Raw genomic sequence first — 22,717 nt, 5'->3', positions numbered from 1 at the left:
GGTTAATAAACAAAAGTGCCTAAAGTGAAAACTTACTAGAAACTGTAACTAAAAGTTAAGAGCATTATATAGATGCCATTACATTATAATATAAAACAGCAGAAGGATAATATCTGAAATTGCTATGGCTGGGTGGATTTCACCTAGACATACTATTGTGATGATAATTCTAAACTGAGTTTACTTTCGTTTATGGTTACTTCAGGTCTAGCCTCACCCCTTGCCTTTTTTATGGTTATTTCATTACAACCTCGGCTCCACATGGCTCAGGGCAAGGCAAATTAAAGATAACCCTGTCTCCTGTCCTTTCATTGGTATTAGTGACCCTGCTTTCTCTAGTGACTCCAGGTGTGGACTAGGTTGCTGCCTGGTGGAATTCTCGCCCCTCAGTCTAGTGGCCAAGGACTGGGGAGGGAGGCCTCCCGCCTTGAGTGTTGTTGTTCCTAACAGCAGCAAATCATGAGAAAAAACAGGTTTCCCTGAGACTTCATTGAGCTCAATGAGTATATGCTGGAATTAGTAACGCTCATCCAAGGTGTGTCAAATTCAAAATGGGAAATAAGCAAAGCTCTAAAGTAAAAGGGAAATGTTGTAAACTGTATTTTAAAGCATTGGGAACAATTTAGTTACAAGCCAATAATTAAAAAACAAACAATCCACTACAATGTTGGGAACGTTCTTTTGGCAAATATGGCAGAGTAGGATTACTTGTGTAGGGTGTTGGATGTGGTGGTGGGGCATATAGGACAGGGTGCACCTAGGGCAGGCTTCTATGGAATATGTAAGTGTTCATCTTGTCATCATGTGTTATATCAGTAGGTGGAGACCCACATAATAAACAAGAATATATTAAATTCCCATCCTGGGGAGTTGTGTTGTGTTCTCAAATAGCGAGGCAAGAGTCTCTCAAGAACACAGGTAGTGTCTAATAAAAGAAAACAGACCAATATGTCAAGCCCTCAATATTATTTTAAGTAACTATGAATTTTATTCTTTAAAAAGTGAAACAATGGTTACCATAGGTACTGAGGGGAGGGGAAGGAAAGAATAGAATAGACAGAACACAGGGCAATTTTAGGGTATTAGAATTGCTCTGCATGATTTTGCAATGACAAACACAGGTCATTTTACATTTTGTCAAAATTTATAAAAGTATATGGTATAAAATGTAAATCATAATGTAAACCACTGACCATGGTTAGTAGCAATGCTTCAATATGTGTACATCAATCAAAACAAATGTACCATCCACATATAAAATGTTAATAACAGGGGACAGGGGGATAGGGTGAGGGTGTTGGATATATGGGAATTTCCTGTATTCTCTGTGACTTTTCTGTAATCTAAAGTTTCTTTGAAGATAAAATGAAAAAAAATAAGATACTGAGGGAATATGTGGGAAAAAAGTCACTGTATATATAAGACAACAGATCCTACAGTGATGAAAGATATAACGCCTAAAAAACTTTTTCATTATCTTAAAATTATTTTTAATTTTTTTTGTATTTCATTTGTTATTTTTAAACTATCATTATTATTTCATTTTCTTATTTTTATTCGGTTATTTTCTTGGCTTCATCTTTGGAGAGATTTTAGATCAAAGAAGTGTCACAACTGTGGCAGGGGAGGATCACTGGTGTGGGGTGTTGATGATGGGGGGATACATGGGGAGCGGTTCATCTGCGGTATGCCTCTAAGGCATATGAATGTGTTCAAGTGTTCATGGGGCATTGTTACTGTGGGTGGAGATCCACACAATAACTGAAAGACTATAAAATTCCCATCCTTGCGAGCTCTGCTACATTTCCTGATGGGACAGCAAGAATCCTTCAAGTACATGGGTGGTACCTAGTGAAGAAGGATGGACCAATGGGCTGGGTCTTTGATATTGATGATTATACTTATGAACCTTTTCTTTTGAAACTGAAACTTAGCCTCGTATTATATGTTGCTAAGAGTTACCTCCTGTGGGCCTCCTTGTTGCTCAAATGTGACCTTTCTCTAAGCCAAACTCAGCATATATAAGCACTACCTTCCCCCAGTTTGGGACATGATTCCTGGGGATCAGACTCTAGCACTAATGGATTATTACCAAGCACTAACAGCAATGCACCTGGAAAAAAACCTTGAACATAAAGGGGAAATGGTAAATACAAATGAGTTTTTATGGCTAAGAGATTTCAGAGTAAGTCAGGAGGTCATTCTAGAGGTTACACTTATGCACACCTCAGCAGTTACCTCATGGACTGCCATGGTAAAAAGTGCCTCAAATAGCAGGCTCCTAAGGGCTCTAGAGACATCCAGACACTATAGGCAGGGCAAACAGCTCAGGAGTTTGGCGCCCTCTCAGTGGGCTTTACCTTGGAATTTATGCTCCCCAGTGTGACACAATTGGGCTCATTTGTGGCTTCCCTACACATGGCTCTTCTGCCTTCTATTTGAACCTATAGTTAGTACTATACCCGATAGGTGTATGTCCAAGCGACTAAAATCTTCGGTCTGTTCATGTGCCAGTTGGACCCTGTATCTCAGCAGAGTTGTAACACCTACTCTCCAGTTCATTAGACTCACCCAGGACAACTAACAAGGAAATGATGATGGACAATGTCCATCCCAATGATCAGAGAGAGTCTGCAAGTGCAAGCAAGGTAGTTCCATCTATCTGCCCCATGGGATCTAAGTCCCCTCTCCATTAGAGGTGGAGTGGGCATCACCATCCCAGAATCCTCAGGATTGGGGAATGAATGATGGACTAGTGGAGACTTACTGGTATTATATATAGACTTATTGTTATTCTATCAATGGAAGAAATTTCATCAGAGGTTCTGAGGGGCGGGAGAGGGAAAAATAGGTGTAATATGGAGGCATTTTTGGGAAATTGGAATTGTCCTGCAAGACGTTGCAATGACAGATACAGATCATTATATGTTTTGTCATAACTTACAAAATTGCACAGGACAGAGTGTAAACCATAATGTAAACTATAATCCATGGTTAGTGGCAATGCTTCAATATGTGTTCATCGATAGTAACAAATGTACCACAATAACTAAGGATGTTGTTAAGTGGGAAAGTGTGGGAGAGGGAGGGAATGGGGCATATGGGAATCCCCTATATTTTTAATGTAACATTTATGGAAGCTAAAGTTTCTTTAAAAATAAAAAATAAAGGATAAAACGTGGTACTTCATACTTCACATACTTATGGAAAATCTTTCTTAGTATGAAAAGGCTAGGTATAGTATTGTAGTAATATTTGTACAGATTTTATAATTGCTAGTCCCATGTTGAAATAGACTTGAATACATGTAGGGTATGTGAAGAAAATATAAGTCTATCAAAGAAAGGCATTATTTTTGCTTAAACTATTTAGGATGAAGAAAAAAACACCTTACTTTTACATCCAAAGTGTGTTGAAGTTTTAGGCGTACAGATTCTTGTTCCTGACGCTGTATTATATCTTGACATTCTGCAAACTGCAAAGATGCCTGAAATCAAGCAACCACATGCACTTTATCCTTGATTCTTTATGCATGTTTACTTTATTAACCTATAAATGCAGAGCTGCCATAAATGCAGAGCTGCCATCTCTTCAAGGACATTTCCCTCACTTTTAGCACACTTTATTGCAATGATCTATTTATCTATTTTATTCAATAAACTGAGAACAAATGGAGTCCATATCTTTGTAATCCTCTATATCCCCAGCATACACATGCATTTATTATGTGGAGGATATTCACAAAAATGTTTGGATTATGGATGAAATGAGCAAACAGCTCTGGCCAACTAAAATTTTACATAAAAATAATCACAATTGAAATTCATTAAGTGAGTCAATGTATCATATTTTAAGAAGCAAATGTAGCATAGATAAGATCACAGATTGCTTTATTTAACTATAAAGGTTCTGATTTGTTGGGGACCAAGGACTGGTTTCAGAACACTTCTCAGCTTCCAGAATTTTTAATGTGAAAGGAAGAGAGATTTATTCCTCTATAATGAATGGCAATGACAAATACAGTATCACCGGGCCTTCTCATTCTTCAAGCTGTGCCCTCTATCTGTACTTTCTAGACCCTATAAAGCACCAACTATTAGCATGACTTTATCATTGACATTATTAACAAACTGTTTTCTACCTAGTCCCCACTGCATAGGATGTTAGTAAGTTAGATGCTCATGGAGATATATTTATACATTCAGGTTACTAAGGATACCAGGAGCAACTTTACATCTTATATCTTAAGATGTCAAATCGTGGCTCCCATATATAAAGATATGTCTAAGTCATAACCCCTAGTACTTGTAAAGATGACCTTATTTGGAAAAAGGGTGTTTTGCAGGTGTATTTAGGTTAAAGATCTCAAAATGAGTTTATCCTGTATTAACCAAGTGAGTCCTAAATCCAATGATGTGTGTCCTTATAAGAGACGGAAGGGAGTAGACACAGAGACACCATATGAAGATGGAGGCAAAGACTGGCATGAGGCATATATAAGCCAAAAAATGCCAGGGGTCATTCACAGCCACCAGAAGCTAGGAGAGAAGCATGGGACAGATTCTCCCTTAGAGCCTCCAGAAGGAGCCAATCCTGCCAATAACCTGATTTCAGACTTCTGGACTACAGGACTATGTGAGAATCAATTTTTGCATTATGGTTATGTTTTTAAAGCTCAGAAGAACCTTCTCGATAGAATATATATTTCTTCTTTGTGCTAGGATACAATACAATTTGGCAGGCTTGGTCTTCTGTCAACATGGAACTTTCATTCAGTACAATTCTATTTAGTTAATAACTATTTAGTTGACAAGCTATTTTACATACTTAATTAATAACTACCTTATCAAGAGCAACTTCCATATTAGCAACCTTTTCTTTCAAACGGCGTTCCTGAGATCTCAGGACTTCTAGTTCCCCAGCCATCTTATTTTTTTCTGTTGCAACAGTATTCAATTCCTGGCTTAGTTTATTCTTCTCTTCTTTTAGGAAATGCTTCTCCTGTAATTGTAGAGGAGAAAATATAAAAAATAATCTGTTGAGAGGGAATGGAGATACTCAGCTTTTATTTAAAGAATGCTGAACTAAATTAATAAGTTTAATTCATATACCATTTAATTGCTTCTGAGTTGGAGTTGGAAACTGTTAGAACTGTGTTACTGGGAAGCGGATGTGGCCCAATGGATAGGGCGTCCGTTTACCACATGGGAGGTGCATGGTTCAAACCCCGGGCCTCCTTGACCTGTGTGGAGCTGGCCTATGCGCAGTGTTGATGCATGCAAGGAATGCTCTGCCATGCAGGGGTACTCCCCGTGTAGGGGAGCCCCACGTGCAAGGAGTGTGCCCCATAAGGAGAGCCGCCCAGCAGGAAAGAAAGTTCAGCCTGCCCAGGAATGGTTCCGCACACACAGAGAGCTGACACAGCAAGATGACACAACAAAAAGAAACAGATTCCCTTGCCGTGGACAAAGAAGAAGATGCAGCAAATAGACACAGAGAATAGACAACTGCGGGGGGGGGGGGGGGGGAGAGGGGGGAAGGGGAGAGAAATAAAATAAATCTTTTAAAAAAAACCAAATAACAAAACAAAACAAAACAAAAGAACTGTGTTACCCTGTACACTCTTATTTTCATCACTACTAATGTTATTCCTTCTTTCTAAGCTTAATAAACCTTTGGTGCAATCCACAAAATATGTGATAACTATGTTATCATAAAACGAAATAGTGGGAAAACGGACTTTGGCCCAGTGGTTAGGGCATCCGTCTACCACATGGGAGGTCCGCGGTTCAAGCCCTGGGCCTCCTTGACCCGTGTAGAGCTGGCCCATGCGCAATGCTGATGCGTGCAAGGAGTGCCGTGCTACACAGGGGTGTCCCCCGCGTAGGGGAGCCCCACGCGCAAGGAGTGCACCCATAAGGAGAGCCGCCCAGCGCGAAGTAGGCAGCAGCCTGCCGAGGAATGGCCCCGCCCACACTTCCTGTGCCGCTGATGACAACAGAAACGGACAAAGAAACAAGACGCAGCAAAAAGACACAGAAAACAGACAACCGGGGGAGGGGAGGGGAAATAAATAAATAAAAATAAATCTTTAAAAAAAAAAAAATAAAATAAAACGAAATAGTGTTATGCTGAAGTGGGATTTAGTAATCATAAACTAAATTTTACTGAAACTTGTTTAAAATGACAAGAGAATGTTATTTATTTAAATAACAAGACAATGTTATTAATTTGAAAGCTTTTATGGGATTCTATTTTTTGTCAAGGTTGAATATTCATTTCAAAAATAATCTACTGTGATTATTCAAAAATAATCTACTGTGACATAAAAACAGACGAGACACAATTTTTGCTGTCAAGTCACAGTACGGTGATAAAAATGAGCTCACTAATATACTTAAGGAAAATCTTTGGTAGTATACAAAATTTCATTAAGATAAGTTCTTTCTTTTTTTTTTTTTTTTTTTTTTTAAAGATTTATTTATTTATTTAATTTCCCCCCTCCCCTGGTTGTCTGTTCTTGGTGTCTATTTGCTGCGTCTTGTTTCTTTGTCCGCTTCTGTTGTCGTCAGCGGCACGGGAAGTGTGGGCGGCGCCATTCCTGGGCAGGCTGCACTTTCTTTCACGCTGGGCGGCTTTCCTCACGGGCGCACTCCTTGCGCGTGGGGCTCCCCCACGCGGGGGACACCCTTGCGTGGCACGGCACTCCTTGCGCGCATCAGCACTGCGCATGGCCAGCTCCACACGGGTCAAGGAGGCCCGGGGTTTGAACCGCGGACCTCCCATATGGTAGACGGACGCCCTAACCACTGGGCCAAAGTCCGTTTCCCAAGATAAGTTCTTTCATTTAAAAATCACCATGGAATGAATAGGAAGAAAAAAATAAGAAATGCATAATAGTCAAGTTAAAATACAGATCTCAACTGACTGAATCAGTGTTTCTTCAAATATATTTTTTCCAAAGAGAAACATGCTTACCATAAACAAAGAAAAACTGTTTTCTCTATAATACACATTCTGGATGCAAATACCTTTTCTTTTTCTGATAATGTAGACAGAAAAGACCTTGGAAAAAGAAGTATTAATTCTACATGCTTCTTCCTTTTTATTTGGAGAAGATTTCATTGAGCTGTGATGGATTTGTTAAAGTGAGGAACGTATCTGTGATAATAGTAGGCAGCCTAAGTACCAGCAGAGAGGATAACATGCCTTTATTTCAATAGGCAAGTAATGAAAGAAGAGAAAGAAAAGAATAAATTCAGGTAAGAGAAAAGGAGGGAAGAAAAAACAGGAAAGAACAGTGAAAGAGAAAATAAATCCTTAACATGAATCCATACAATGTCTTTGTTGATACTTAGACTCATTCTAAAAATGTATTTCAATAGCTCATTATGTAAATAATCCAGCAATTACTTTAGTTGCACTTATTATTTTCTATTTACGCCCTTTACTTTCCCACCTCTATTGTAGTCAGTTCTGTTATAACTCTTTTGACGATGTAAATTTGTTCCCAAGTGACTGAAACAATTTGGGCAAAATGCAAACTTTGAACATTTGCTTATGCACAATTTTATCCATGAAAAATACCAGGTGAATGCAGAAAACTGCTCTCAGCTAAGCAGAGTTGCATAGGAATACACAAAACACACAAAAACATGCTTGAAACATCTACAGCTACCTCAGTTTACCTTATGGCATAGCCATATTCATCAATATCTGGTGTTACAGAAAACCCTTCTTCCACCGTACCACAATAACTCACAAGCTATACACTTTCACAAAAAATTTAAGGTCTTTTTAAAAATAAAGTACCATATTTATTGTAGTATTTATTTACTTCTAAAACATTTAACAAGTGTAAAACTGTGCCACCATTTTTTAGGTTCCTTTTTTAAAAAAATGTGTCCCTAACAAAATTTCTAAGTGTGATTCCCTTCACCGTTATTCTCTTAAGCTTTGTGGTTTTTATTAAACAATTTTGCATAGGGCAGTTATTTTTAGGAACATTTGTGTTGCATTATAGTGGAACTGACTGTATTTTGTTTATAATCATTCCCTGACTCTACCAGGAATGCTCTTTTTCTCATTTCCTGCATTTAAAATACTAGCTATCATTCAAGCGCCTGTTCAAATGATCCTTCGAGAACTTCTCCCTCATTCTCTGAGTCAGAAAAAAAGCTTTTCTTTTCTCCACTGCACTTTCTTTGTCTGTTGCATTTTATTCTGTCTTGTAGTATTAATGAGTGAACGTGCCGTTTTCTCCCACTTTGAGGACAGGGACTTACCTTATTTGCGGTAGTCATTGCCTCTTCTAAAAACTGTATCTTGCTCTGAAGAGCATCTATCTGACCCCTTTTGGCTGTGATTTGCTTTTGCATCCCCATTGCCACTTTCATAGCTGGGGAAAGAAAGGAAGCAAATTGTGCCTTAGTTTTTAAAGTTCCTAAATTTTGAGAAGCGACTGTTAATTTGATGTTAAATTTTATGAGAAGGCGACAAGTAAGATCCTCCAAGGTACTGGGCAATTTCAATGGAAAGATCATAGAAAAACATCTTAAGGTTTCATGATAATGGGATGTAACAATCTTCAGTAATGCCAGAGCTTTTGAGCAGGAGAACATAATATATATGAAGATATTTTGTGGTTTCTTTGTTACTGGAATTAATTTCATTAACCATGCTAAGGTTGCCATATTTCCAATGGTAACAATATTCTCATATATATATGAGGAAATATAGTCACAAGGAATAATGCATGGAGTATTTTCACTAGAATGATTTTTTCAGAAACCCATATTTAAAATACCACAAAAGAAATACACTATTAATGATCTTTTTAAGGATTCTAGTGGTATCACAAACCATTCCATTTTCATTCTGATGGGTACTGTCATGTGTTTGGAACACACTACTATCTTCATAGTCAAATTGCCAGTAAACATATATGTGATTATTTTTGTAAAATTGGTAACAGATTGAGAATATTCTAGACACTGAATACTTAATACATGACAGGTCATTAAAGCATATGAAACTCATCTTGCTTGGATTAAAGTCAGAATATTCTGTTGTTTCGTATAGTCAGCTGAGGAATAAGGCTTGAAAACAGCCCTGCTTTGAGTCCAGCTATAGATTAGAAGTAGAAAAGAAAAAGAAAGCTGTTGGAGAGAATGAAAGGTCTGACTTCTTGCTACAAGGTATAGTTCTCACATCTAAGCTGTCAAAAACACAGTTAATAAAGGCCATTGTAAATTGATCAAAAGTCTGAAATCATTTGCTCTCCACTTTGAAGGAAATACCATTCTAGTTTGTTCAAGGAGATTGTGGTTGGCTTTCAAAGGTAACTGTCTTTAAATCTTTTGACATTAGAAAATATTGAAAATAGAAAAAATGTATAATCATTAATTCTCATAGTCAGAAAATATAGTCATAGCAACAATGGTATGAATAATATAAAATTGCAGGCAACCTTTCACTCTCTCCCTACTCTCTCTTCATTAGTATGATTGGCAAGATAAAACGGGAGCAGGTCTAGGTGATGAGAAGGGAACCCTTATCTTAAGGGTTCAATTCTCAGGATTCCTTCCCATTTTTATCACAGAGGAGAAATCTAGAACTGCCAATTAGCCACAGATATATAGTTTATGAAGATAATGCACATGTGAAAAATAAGGAGTTGAGTGAAAATTATTGGTAACTTGTATTTATATCAATACGTCCTCTTCCTTAAAAGTGATACTGGCATTACACACATTGAGGTCTGTTTAAAACCTCAAGAAAAGTAAAATTCAGATACTTTTAGGGATTAAAGTAATCATGTGGCAATCCTGTGAAAAAAGTTGAGCAGGACTATTGCTATACAACACCCATCATTAGTATCTGTTGCTGTATATTTCTCCCATTCTCTGGCACTGTGAAGAGGTGGTAGGCAAGGCATGCATATTTGTGTTTTAATAAATCTAAACCAATGGAATTGAAAACAAGAAAAAAAATCTAATAAGGCATACCATGACCATCAGATCCTTCCATTGATTTTAAGGTATTTCTTGTTTGCTCTAGTTCTGTCTGTGCAGATTTTAATTGCATTTTCAGCTTATTTGTAGTAGTTTCCATTTCTTCACTTTTGTTTCGAAAATTTCTTTTTAAGACTTCATAATCCTCTGTACAATATCATAATCAATAATAGATGGTTACCCTTTTTTTCTATTCCATTGTTAAAAAATAGATTTGTAATAATGATCACAGAATTTTAGAATTGGAAGAGACCTCATTTGGGTAAGTCTTCATTTCTTACAGAAATTATATACATATATACATTTTCAGAGACTCTTTTTAATCTGCTTGTGTGGATCCTCTTCCTCTATCCACCTATTATCCATGGTTTTTTTCACAGCCATAGTGTTTGACAGTTTTTTCCCCCCATTTTAAACCTTCTTCTTGAATGGCCATATTATCCACTACAACAAATTTAACCATCACTTGTAGGTAAATGAATCTCAATGACACTATAGGTAACCTGAGGCAGCCATGTGTCCTACCTGACTTTTTATAATCCTCAATACTTATCAAAATACCTGGCTCATCATTCATTATACTAGAATATACACACACATTTATTCATCTATATACCTATTTTTTTTATATTTTCATACTTACATATGATAAGTAGATTTATATATGAAAGGAATAAACACAGCCAAAACCTCTTGCTGAGATCCAGCCCTATCACTAAGACATTTCCATGTGGCTGTCCTAGTGCCACCCAAACCCATTTGTCTCACACTGACTGCATCAAACCCGCCTTTCGGCAAGCCTGCCCCTTCTTCTGGTTTTCCTCTCAGTTGTTATCATTGTTCTCTCAGTATCACAAGTTAAAAGCCAAAAATCTGTACTCAACTCTTCCAATCACTAAGTCCTATTAAATCAACCTCCTAAAATATTACTTCTTCCCTTTCCTCCCATTTTCACTGCCATTGTTTTAGTTCAAGTCCTCATCATATTTCCCTGGGACTACTGAAAAATCTTTCTTAATTGATTGATACCCTAGTTTTCCCTTTCTCCAACTTAACTGCTAATGTGGCCCTATTAAAATATAAATCTGATACAGACGTCTTCTATTTAATATCCTTTGCTGGCTCCACACTGTCTGGCTCTGCCTATCTCTTCTGCCTCATTTTTATTTTTATTTTTTTATAAACTTTATTTTTAGAGACATTTTAGGTTACAGAGAAGTTACATCAAAAGTATAAGGGATTCCCATATACCCCACCCTCACCCCTTCCCACATTTTCCCCTATTAGTAACATCTGTCTGTCTCATTTTTTACCCACATTTACTTGCACATTTTGCTCTAATAATACTTCTGAGGTCACATCGTATTATTTTATGCCTTCATGCTTTTGCCCATAATGTTCTCTCTGCCTGGAAACCCTTTCGCCTCTTTTTTTCACCTGCCAAATTTTTTCTTTCAAACCCAGTACAGATGTAAACCCTACAGAAGGCTAATTCTTTACCCTCTGTACTACCTCTGCACCCAGAACACCTCCATTGTACCTTACCCACAGTACTGTAACCCATTTCTATATATGCCTTTTTCCCAACTAGACTGTGAACTTCATTCTTGCATTTCAGGGTAGCACAGTATCTAGTATAGTAAGTGCTCGTCATCACTGATTTTGTACCAAACCAATCATGAACTGCAAACATTTCATTTTTTCATTGAAGGCCTAGAATTTTTCCTTTCAGAAATTTGCTTAAGTCTTTTACATATGCTACTTCATTATTAAACCTCTAATGAAGCTATTTGAGTCAAAGGACACAAGGTTTCCACTTCTCTCACTGTTCTCTTGGAAACTCAGTCCAGAATTTCATAACTAAAGTTAATGGTTAGTGAGTGTAAGATAGTAGAAGCTCATCATGGAGAACTGTCAGGGTTCAAGCCATGAGTAAATCCACTGGGGCAGCATAACCATCCATATTCATAAAGTGGAATGAAAGCCTTTTGTAAACATTAGTTCTAAAGTCCATGTTGGGATCCAGAGATAGCCCTCCTATTTTTTTTTACAGCAGAATTTGAACTGAAGCAACATACCTGTAAGACTGTTTAGCTCATTCCTGCTGTTTTTCACCTCACTTAATAATTGATCTCTCTCTTGTTTGATGTCCTTCACTGCACGGAGCCGCTCAGACCCTGCGTTCACCAGTTTCACCTTTTCCAGTTCCAGGTCACTCACTCTGGCCTCAAGCTCCCGTATTTTTGCATCTTTTTTATCTTTTAAAATCTAAATATATGCATAAATACAAAGGATAGAGAAAGAACTATGTGCATACAATTGACATCCTATTTGTATCTTATCTAAACTTAGTATAATTTCACTATTTCCCAGGATACTAAATTTGTATTCCATTTTAAAGCATTGATGGTAAACGGGAATAAAAAGGGAATATTTCTTACCTCTTTTAACTTTCGATGTCAATTCCCAGTATAATTTGCTACAGGTCTTTATTACTTTTATACTATATATTCATTTATTCAAATGAATAAATGGCACCTACTTTGTGCCAGGCACATGCCAGTGATATAATAGTAGGGTGGAGATTAGGGTGAGGTGCCTTGGTGAGGACTTCCTTAAGTTTTGTGTCCCAGGTGCCTCACTCACCTCACCCTAGTCCTGGTGCTGTATAACAGTAAACAAGACAATGCTTCTCATTGAAATTACATTTTAGTGAGGGGAAACAGACAAACATAAATATTTAATATGTCAGGTAATAAGTGAAAATAAGAATAAGTAAGGGTAAGAGGTTAGAGAATGAATGCAGGAGAGGGGATTCTACTTGAGGTAAGCAGGAGTGCAGAAGAGAGTTAATACAGCAGACCTGTCTGCTATCCTTTAGAAGTCCTGCTTGCAATTTTGGCCCTCGGCTGGCAACAGGAAACCTGGATTTTGGGAGAGTTCCAACCATCTGGATAAAAGTGCCTCACTGCACTTAAAGTATTTGTGCAAACAATGTGGGCTTATCCTGAGCATCTCTTTTCATTTGGAGAGTCTGGAATTTGGATATGTGCCAGGAAAGGGGTGCCTACATGACCAGCTCCCCTAAAAATCCTAGGTACTGAGTATCTAATAAGCTTCCCCGGTTGGCAACATTTCACACATGTTGTCAAATTTTGTTGCTGGGGGAATTAAGCCTGTCGTTTGTACCTCTGATGAGAAGGGACCCTTGGAAGCTTGCATCTGGTTTCCTTTGACCTTTGCCCCATATACTTTCTCTCATTGCTTTTTGCTTTGTATCTTTCACTGCAACAAATCATAGTGTGAGTCTAACCATATACTGAGTCCTGTGGGTCCTCCTAGCGAATTATCAAATCTGGGGGTGGTCTAGGGGACTCCAACACTGTTGGTCAGGAAAGGTCTCTTTTGAGGTAACATTTGAGAAGAAACCTCGAGGAGGTGAATGAGCAAGTTATGTGGATATTTAGAGGAGCCTTGTAGGCACACAGTTAATGCACAGCAAAGCTGTGAGCTTGGGGAGAAGTAGTAGTAGATCAAGTCAGAAAGGGAGCCATAGGCAAAATCAAGTTAGCCTTAGAAGCAATAGAAGGTTTTAAGATTCCAATCTGAGATAAGAAAACATTGAACAATTTTGAGCACAGGGGTGATATAACGCAATATATTAAAACCATAACTCTGACTCCCTTGTGAAGAATAAACAGCGGGATGGATTGGTAGCAGTAAAAGTAAGGAAACCAGTAATAAAGAACTACAAGAGCAAATAAAAGACGTGGTGGCCTAGACTAGGGTGGTTAGCACTGGGTGACCTGGTTTTTTGAATAGAATTAGGGAATATGAATATAGAAACTTCTACTTACATATTTTCAACCACCTGTCAGAAATCCTTAGCTTGGTGTGCTTCCTGCAAACTCTGTCCAAAACACTCCTATTCCTTCCTCAGAGAGGCTTTCCCTCTTCACTTTTTCCTGACTATTCTCTGTTAGGGGTGGTTCCATTTCCCCAGTTTCCCCAGACTTATCTAAGTTTTGAAGTCTGCTTTGTCTTTCCCTTTCTCCTTAGGCAAATAACCAACTGTTTACCAGCTCCTTCCCAAGCTCCAAGTTTGGATTATCACCACCTCTCATGTGGATTATGAAGACTCTTTTGCCTTATAATGGTCTCTCTCTGTGTTAGTAAAGTATTCTATTAAGAACCTCTCTCCTTAATGGAAGAACTTGTAGCAGTAATATAAAGGTAGCGGTTACCAGAGGAGGGAAAGGGATAATAGGTGGACACATGGCATTTTTAGGGCATTGGAATTGTTCTATACGATACTGCAATGACGGATACATGACATACATTTATGAAAGCCCATAAAACTGTAAAGCACAAAGTATAAACTATAAACTATAGACCTTGATTAGCAGCAATGCTTCAATTTGGTTCATTAGTGGTAACAATCGTACCTTCACTAATGAAAGAAGTTAATAGGGAAAAATGTATATGTGGGTGTGGGGGGTATTTGGGGATCCCTCCTTGAGGTACTTTTCTATAATCTAAAACTTCTCTAAAAATAAAGTTTTTTATGAATTTTTAAAAATTAAAAATAAAGAACCTCTCTCTTCCCACAGCCTGGGTCTGCATTATCCAATATGGTAGTCACTAGCCTCATGTAACCATTGAACACTTGAAATATGGCTAATCTAAGTTGAGATGTGCTGTAAGTGTAAAATACACACGAGATTTCAAAGGCTTTCTAGAAAAAAAGAGTGTAAAATATATTAATAATTCGTTATACTGATCAAAACATGAAAACGTCACCATATTTTGGATATACTGAATTAAATAAAATGTTATTAAATTTGGTGTAACCTATTTCTTTTTATGCTTTTTGTTTGTTGTTTGCTTGTTTTTAGGAGGTACCGAGGATCGAACCTAGGACCTCATTTGGGAAGCAGGGAGCTACATCTGCTCCTTCTTTTTATGTTTTTTAATGCAGCTATTAGAAAATTTAGAATTACAAAAGCGGCTTACAGTATATTTCTAGAAGACAGAGCTGGTCTAGATCCTTCCCAGCAAATGCCATTTGAAAAAGAAACTTTCTTTAATCATCAGTGTGTCACCCCAAATTAAGGCCTATCAGTCTTAAATAGAAAATTAGCTAATATAACTTAATTAATATAACAGCAGTTTAAATGTAGAGGCCAATGCTATGTTGGAAATGTAAACATATGAAGAGCTTTTAGCTGTATTTCAGAAAGGATTGGTGGGGAGCTCCAGGCTTATTTTATTGCCCACTCATGATATGGTTGGGCAATAAAGGTCCTAAACAAGGGAGTCTGATCCCTGCTTACCCAGCTACTTCCAGTAAATGTCAGACTGAATCTAGCTGGTCCCATGGTAGTGGGGATAGAGAGAGAATTTCCCTGAGACAGCCTGAGATGCAGTGAGCATGTGCTACTCCTGTCGTACCTTCTGGGACCACTGACAGACATTCAGTCCTTTCTTTCCTGTTTTGTGAGAAAGAATTCAGCTTTGAGGCAGTTACTGGGAGAAAGCTCATCTGCTTCTCTGTTAGTATGTACAGTATCCAGTTGCAGGAGGTGAGAAGCCATAGCATTAACTATCTTTTATGGTTATGATTCTTCTCCTTTCTTCCTCATTTGATTTTGGAAGGAAATGGATGTGGCGTTACAGCTTGACATTTACATTTGTGAAAGCCTATGTTTTTAACTTATGTTCTTTGCATCTGTGTGAAATTCTTTTCACCTAGGAAATATTGTCCTGAAGCTCTTCCAGCTCTGTAAATGGCGCTTGAAAATTAGTTTCCATTCTCTCCTGATACTGATACCCAGTTCAAATACCCCAAATTGCCTTTTTTGTGTCATCTCTTTCTTTCTACCACAAAACCTTTAATGTCTCAAAAACCATCTCTAGGCTAAATTATAGACTGAGCTTCTTCCCTTAACTGAACTGCCTTCCTTCTTTCTCTTTGCCTGTTTTTTGCCCATTTCAATTGCCCACACTTCGGTATGAAGGTAATCCACATTCCTGTGGGCTAAGCTAACAGCAGATCTTAAAGTGTGCTCTCAGGACCAACAGCATCAGCATCACCCGGGAACTTATTAGAAACACCAAGTCTCAGGCTCCATCCTAGACCTCCTGAATCAGAAACTATGGGGATGGGACCTAGCAATCTGAGTTTATCAAGCCCTCTAGGTGATTCTGGAACAAGGCAGGGTTTGAAATTCACTGCACTACAATATCTACTCAAATACTGCCTACGATAAAATCTTAAGTCTGTGTTACTCACAGGCAAATTATTTAATCTCTCTGTATCTCAGTTTCCTTATCTGTAAAATGGGCTAATAATAATATCTGACTCATAAGGTTTTTGTGGGGATTAAATTGACTTAATTTTTAGAGTGTAAGACTCAGAAGGATTATTTCATTTGTTTGTAACCTTAACAACACTAGCAGTCTATCTTCTTAGGTAAGAAGGAGAAAATATCCTTTTCCTCTAGTATGTTCTGCCCTGTATGCAAATCTATTCTAAAGTTTTAGTTGTGGGGTTACCCATTAATAGGCCTTTATGTGTTCCTTTCACCATGGGTTTGGACATAAAAAAAACAAACATATACTTATGATATAATCAAGGAAAAACTTAAGCACTAGAAAATTCTGGTTCTTTATGCAATGAACTTATATATTTCCATAAGATAGGTAATCTATTAATATTATAAACCTATTTTATAATGAGGAAACTGAGGCCTCTAAAGTTGATGTGATTTTCCCCCTATTACCAAGTCAGAGAAACAGGTGACATAAGCTAAAGAAATAAAAAAAAATTAAAATGCATTTATTCATTTTACATTTGGTAAATGCTGAGCACTTATTGGTGCAAAAACATGGGTCAGGCAATACCAAGATGAACAAGATTTGTAGCCTGCCTGAAGAAGTTTGCAGTCTTGTAGTGAAAAGGAAACACTGCTACTTAAAACATACACAGTACAAAACAGAAGGTAATCCAGGTTATACTGGGTATTAATAAAGTTCAATGAGTTTCAGAAGAGCACGTAATGGGAAAAGGAAACTGATATTTACTAAGCATCCTCTATAGGCCAGGAACTAGGTGAAGTCCCTTCATATATATTTTCTCATTTAAGTCTCACAGTAAACCTAATAAGGTTGTTGTGATTTCTGTTTTACAAATATAGAAGCCAAGACACATTGAACAGTCCAATGTTTTAGTTATTAAATGGTGAGAGATGGGATTCAAAAGATGAAGTCTGTCTAAAAATGGAGAAAATACTTCAGATTGGGAGAAAAGTAAAGGTTCCATGAAGAAACCAGATTTCCTAAATTTTTTCTTCTGTCCTGCTAGTTGTGAACCATTTGTTGGTTATATAGTCCTTTTAGAATGTGATAAAAGTGTGGATTCTTTCCAACAAAAACACACATATGCACACAGATACAAACACTCCCAGACAATTTCAGAAGATCCACAGCTCAGAAGAATTCCTTTTCACTAAATTAGGTCATACTTACTTATGGGGAAAAAGATATTTCAGAAGCTAAAACACCAAGAAAAACTCCACAGACCTTAAATTCCTGTAGCTCCAGTCTCCTATCATTTATTTCTTTTTCAAGTTGAGCTTTTTCCACTTGCATGGCACCAGCAGTTCGTCCATGCTGGCCAACCAACTGCGTCATATTTTCAATCTGCTGTCGCAAAATCTCAATCACCTTGTCCTTTTCTGTCATCTGTAGCTTGAGGGCCTCACATTCTGTCTGCACATTTCTGAGGTGATCTCCTTCATTTTTCAAGTGCTGCAGTTCCTGTAATTTCAAGTCTACCCGGGAGCGAAGCTTTGTAATCTCTGCATTGGTAGCCTCAATGGCTCTTTCCTTTTCCTGGAGGGAAGCTGTCAGGTCTGATACAGTCCTCTCTGAGCTCTCCAGAGTCATTTTCTTGGCTGTCAACTCTTCGACTACTTTGCGGAGCATCTCTTTGGTGGATTCAAGCTGAGCAGTCAAAGAAGACACTTTTTCTAAACTTTCATTCTTTCCCTGAATTGCTGCCATCTGATTGTTAGAGAAAAGAGAATTTTATGGATTTGGGAAGACAGGAATAAATAACCTTAGGAGAATGTAATAAGTTAACTCAAGAACATTAAATCATGAATTGGATAATGTCTAGACAAACTCCAATCCTTTTGCTGTGCAAACTCCAGATCTCTGAAGAACATGTATTAATTAGACCAAGCTGGAGAGGCTTAACTAAATAATAATGCTCCTCTGTAATGGTTTTCTAAGATTCTGAGCTAGGAAGTTTCCTCTAGGATGAAGAGCTAACCCAGTTTTCTGAACCAATTTAAACTAAAGTAACTTTGGCAATTGGAGGGAAGGGTGGTGAGGCTGATGGTAAATACTCTTATTCTTTAATTCCTTCCAATCTACCTCTTAATTCTATCTCTGAGGAGAAAATGAACAATGCTTCTATCCAAAACATATTCACATTCTCTGATCCTCATTTGGAAAAGAGTTGCTCCTTTCATTTTTCTTCCTGCCCAGGTTAGGCCAGAGAATAGAGATCTGGCAACGTCTGGGTCTATGTCAAGACTGGTCACCTTGGTTTGTTTCCACATTTTGGGAAGCTTAGACATTTGTACGATGCTTGTTTGTATTTCTGTGGCAGAAACTGGCATTAGACCACCATGTCTTTCCAGTACTGAAGGTTCACTGTTGTTAATGCATTCTATTTTGGATGGATCACATGGTAGGTGAAAAGATCTGAATAAAACTGCTTTTAAAAAAATAATGCATTCTACATTTTGCTCCTGGTGTACTGTAATCAAGAGCTCCCATCATGTGCATATACCAGTCTAACTGGTTTAGGGTAAAAGTTTTTCTGGAGGAAAACTGAACAAAAACACATGTCAGAAACTTGCAACCCTGCTGCTCCTCAAATCTCCCTATGGTTTGATGGTGAATGCTTTTCTGAGCAGAAATAAGCAAGTGTTAGTTTACTTTTAGGTGAAAATAAAGGAAATTGGGAATTTAGTTAATTAACAATGTACAAATGAGATAAAGCTTAACATTTTTAGTTGAATGAATGGCAAAAAATACAGAAATAAAAGTTTTTTATAGATTGCTTAGAGAATCCATGGCTCTTAAGTAGGCCCACATACGTTCAAAAAAACTTGTACCAAAAAGACATAAAATACATTCCTCCCCTCAAGAGAAGGCTGAAAAGCCCCTTCCTCTGCCTGACCTGCCGTTCCATCTGGCCCTGACACTCGCTCTTCATGGCCTTGAGGAGTGCCTCCAGGCGCTGCACTTCCATGTTCCTGTCGTCGAGCTCCCGCCGCAGGTGATCGATGGTGATGCTGTTGCCAGTGTCACGATCCCACAGACGCTTATTCTGCTCCTTCTCCAGACTCAGCTCCTTTTCTCTTTTATGTAGATCAGCCTAAAAGAAAGGCAATTGTTTTTCTTTTCCTGCCCTAGTATTAAATAACTGAAATAAAATTATTTTCCTAATACCATCTTTGGAGTTTTTATGTGATTGGAGAAATTTCTGATTTTGAAATCTGTTTCTTCTAAAATGGCCAGAGTAAGAGAAATGATTTCCTGGAAAAATAAGCCAAAATTTTGCTTATTTGTAAGTTGTAGCATTAAAAGTAAATCTCAAGGTACTAGATGCAAATAATATACATAAAATGGAAAATACAGATTTTAGAAGTCATCCTGATTTTTAAGTCTAGAATTTTCTGAAAAGACATATTAATACTTCAAATTAAATGTGGTGTATTAGTCAGCCAAAGGGGTGCTGATGCAAAATACCAGAAATTGGTTGGTTTTTATAAAGGGTATTTATTTTGGGTAGGAGCTTACAGATACCAGGCCATAAAGAATAAATTTCTTCCCTCACCAAAGTCTATTTTCACGTGTTGGAGCAAGATGGCTGCCAACGTCTGTGAGGGTTCAGGCTTCCTTGGTTCCTCTCTTCCCAGGGCTTGCTTCTTTCCAGGCTTAGGGTTCCTCTCTTCTCGGGGCTCTAGTTTAAGGCTTCAGCATCAAACTCCAATATCAAAACTCTTAATATCAAAAACCCTTAACTCTGTCTTTTGGCATGCCTTTTTATCTGTGAGTCCCCACCCACCAAAGGGTGTATCCAATATAATCTAATATGCCCAGAGGAAAAGATGAGTTTACAAACATAATCCAATATTTCTTTTTGGAATTCATCAATATTTCTTTTTAGAATTCATCAATAATATCAAACTGCTACATGTGGTCATCAAGTATTGCTTGATAACTTAAAGGAACAATGAAAACAATTTGGTTTAATACTGCTTCAGCAATGGCAGAATAGTGTCTAGTATTGGGACTAGAATAGCAGTTGGGCTGTGAATAGAATCTCCTCACTCTTCAGTCACTGAAAAAAATACATAGTGTTTACTGTGAACAAAAACTCGATAGTCAGAGTAGGACAAAGATATATCAACCTTCAAAGGACCTACTACTCAAACAGAAAGATAAGAGAGACATAAATAACTTAAAACAGCTTTACATTAAATAGAGAGAAGTAAGGTATAGCCAAGAAAATCCCACTAAGGGGATCACAATGTTTCGAGAAGGCATTTGAGTTGCACCTTAAGAACAGTTTGGAGATGCACAGATTAGCAGGAAGGGTCTAGAATGGGGCACCCATGGTTTGCTTGGAGCACTGAGTACATGGAAACAGAAAGAACTGGAAAGGTAAGCAGGGACTGAATCATGAACAGTCTTGAAAGGTAGAGAGCTTTACTTTATGGAGAAGGTAACCTTCGAGTTGAAGAGTGATATTATCAGAGCTACATTTTAGAAAGATTGATATGGCAGCAACTTACAGGATGGATTGAAGAGGGGCAAAACTGGAGTTAGGAACTCTAGTTAGGAAAAGATTGCCATGCTCCATGGTAGAAGTAATGAGGGGCTTGCACAAGGAAGTATTAGTGGTAGGAGTGAAAAGAAGGGTGTGGGTTTGAGGATCTCTCAGACATCTAATCTCCAAAGTCTGAGTGCACTGGGAAATATGCAATAGGTTAGGGAAAGAAGGGAAGGATTATCCCAAAGGCTTGAGCTCCTTGCATATTCCTCCTTTACCCCATGCTCATCAAGCTCTCTTCTCAGACTATGAAGGATGTTTTTACCAGCAGAGAGCAGTATACCCTAGAATAGGGTTTGATAGTGAGAAAGAAATGTATTCTACTGTACCACTAGTCTCATACAAAGGGGTACCACACATTTCCTTTCCTAAATTTCTCTAACAGAGGACTGAGACTGGTTCTCTATTATCAGAATCCTAATTTCTTTCTTTTTAAAAAATTTCTCCTAAACTTCCATTCAAAATTTCTATGTACATGATTTCTATGTGTTTTGAATGATATTTGATTTCAAAATGAACATTTTACACTTCAATTTAGCTGAAAACAGTATCTAATTGAGAGACTATGGTTACTTGAAAATCATGTTCACCTAACTTTAAGCCCAAACTGTTCTGTTTTAAAACATATATATATATAATATACAGAATATTATATTTTTATATGCAAAAATTGAATAGTGCCTAGATGTTCTAGTGTGTTAATGTGTACATGCACAAATACATTTGTAATTTTTAAAATGAAACTAGTTTTGTGAAATAGTTTGGTGAAAAATCTCCCAGAATTAATTTCATTCATATTTTAAAGCATAATCCTACCAATAGCTTTTGAAGTTGATCATCCAAATTTCCAGATTCCTGACTAAACTGATCACGTTCTGTCCGTGCTTCAGTTAGCTCTGAGTTGGCAAGGACTAACTGCTTCTCCAGCTCTTCTATCTAAAAGGAAAGCACAAATCAAACAGTCTGATGATGTCAGTGGGTAATATAAAATAAATATAGTCTTATATATAAAGAATATTATGGGGGATAAAACTGAAGTCTATTGTGATGTATTTTACAAAGTTTTCTGTCTGGTTTAGTGTCAAAGAAGTAATAAAAATTATATATATATATATGTATTTGTATTTAAACAGCATTAAGCAATCTACTCACACAACCTTCATCTAAGTAGTCAAATGTTTTGAGAGTGAATACCAAATTCCAGTCTTTGTTTACAGGAGGCCCCATGCAAAGAAAATTTATGCTGCTCAAACATTTTCAATATTGGACAATTTGATGTTTGACAACTGGTATTAATGAGACAGAGGCTCTGCTAGCCAAAACTATAGTCCAGAAAGCTATAGGAAAGATTTTGAGAAATAATTTATAAATAAATGAAAATGATTTACTCTTACTGGTTCTAATTCCTGGAGTCCCTCAACAAATATTGGGAAAACAGGATTGAATTTATTGCATCAATCTTGATCCCAAGATCAGTTATAACAAGCACCTCTGATCTTCTATATTCTACACTTAAGATCTATTTAGAATTTAGTGAGGGAAATAAGCCAAAATGAAATATTTGGTACTGCTAGATTGAGCTTCTCCTTCTTATTTTCATATTATTCACAGTTTGTCCTGAGTATGTATTTTGGAATCTGGAATTTGAGGAAGACAATGTGGCATAAGTAACATGCTGCAGAGCCCTCACAAATAAACAATATGCTTAGAAGAACTTTTTTGCTTTGGAATATCAGAGTTTCAATAATGAAAGGCAGTGAATAGAAATGAATGAATTGTGCAGAGTGGATGT

The 22,717-nt window shown here is 37.4% G+C and overlaps 1 protein-coding gene across 22 annotated transcripts in view; it reads right to left on the bottom strand.

The window, feature by feature from the left end:
• Positions 1-22,717, bottom strand: part of CCDC158 (coiled-coil domain containing 158) — a 138,475-nt gene that overhangs the window by 53,845 nt on the left and 61,913 nt on the right. For all 22 annotated transcript variants that reach the window (XR_011649144.1, XR_011649146.1, XR_011649149.1 and 19 more), the window contains 8 exons: positions 21,742-21,861; positions 19,267-19,464; positions 17,595-18,077; positions 12,092-12,281; positions 10,008-10,160; positions 8,286-8,398; positions 4,843-5,001; positions 3,395-3,487 (listed from right to left, as the gene is read on the bottom strand). Coding sequence is in view for 16 of the 22 variants with exons in the window: in XM_071215964.1 (XP_071072065.1) it covers positions 3,395-3,487; positions 4,843-5,001; positions 8,286-8,398; positions 10,008-10,160; positions 12,092-12,281; positions 17,595-18,077; positions 19,267-19,464; positions 21,742-21,861 (1,509 nt within the window). In the remaining 6 variants the exon portion in view is untranslated. The remainder of the gene's footprint in view (positions 1-3,394; positions 3,488-4,842; positions 5,002-8,285; positions 8,399-10,007; positions 10,161-12,091; positions 12,282-17,594; positions 18,078-19,266; positions 19,465-21,741; positions 21,862-22,717) is intronic.

The sequence above is a fragment of the Dasypus novemcinctus genome, chromosome 1 (assembly GCF_030445035.2).
Source record: "Dasypus novemcinctus isolate mDasNov1 chromosome 1, mDasNov1.1.hap2, whole genome shotgun sequence".
Classification (NCBI taxonomy): Eukaryota; Metazoa; Chordata; class Mammalia; order Cingulata; family Dasypodidae; genus Dasypus; species Dasypus novemcinctus.
The sequence above is the reverse complement of the archived record's forward strand: the minus strand, read 5'-3'. Positions and strand labels throughout refer to the sequence as shown.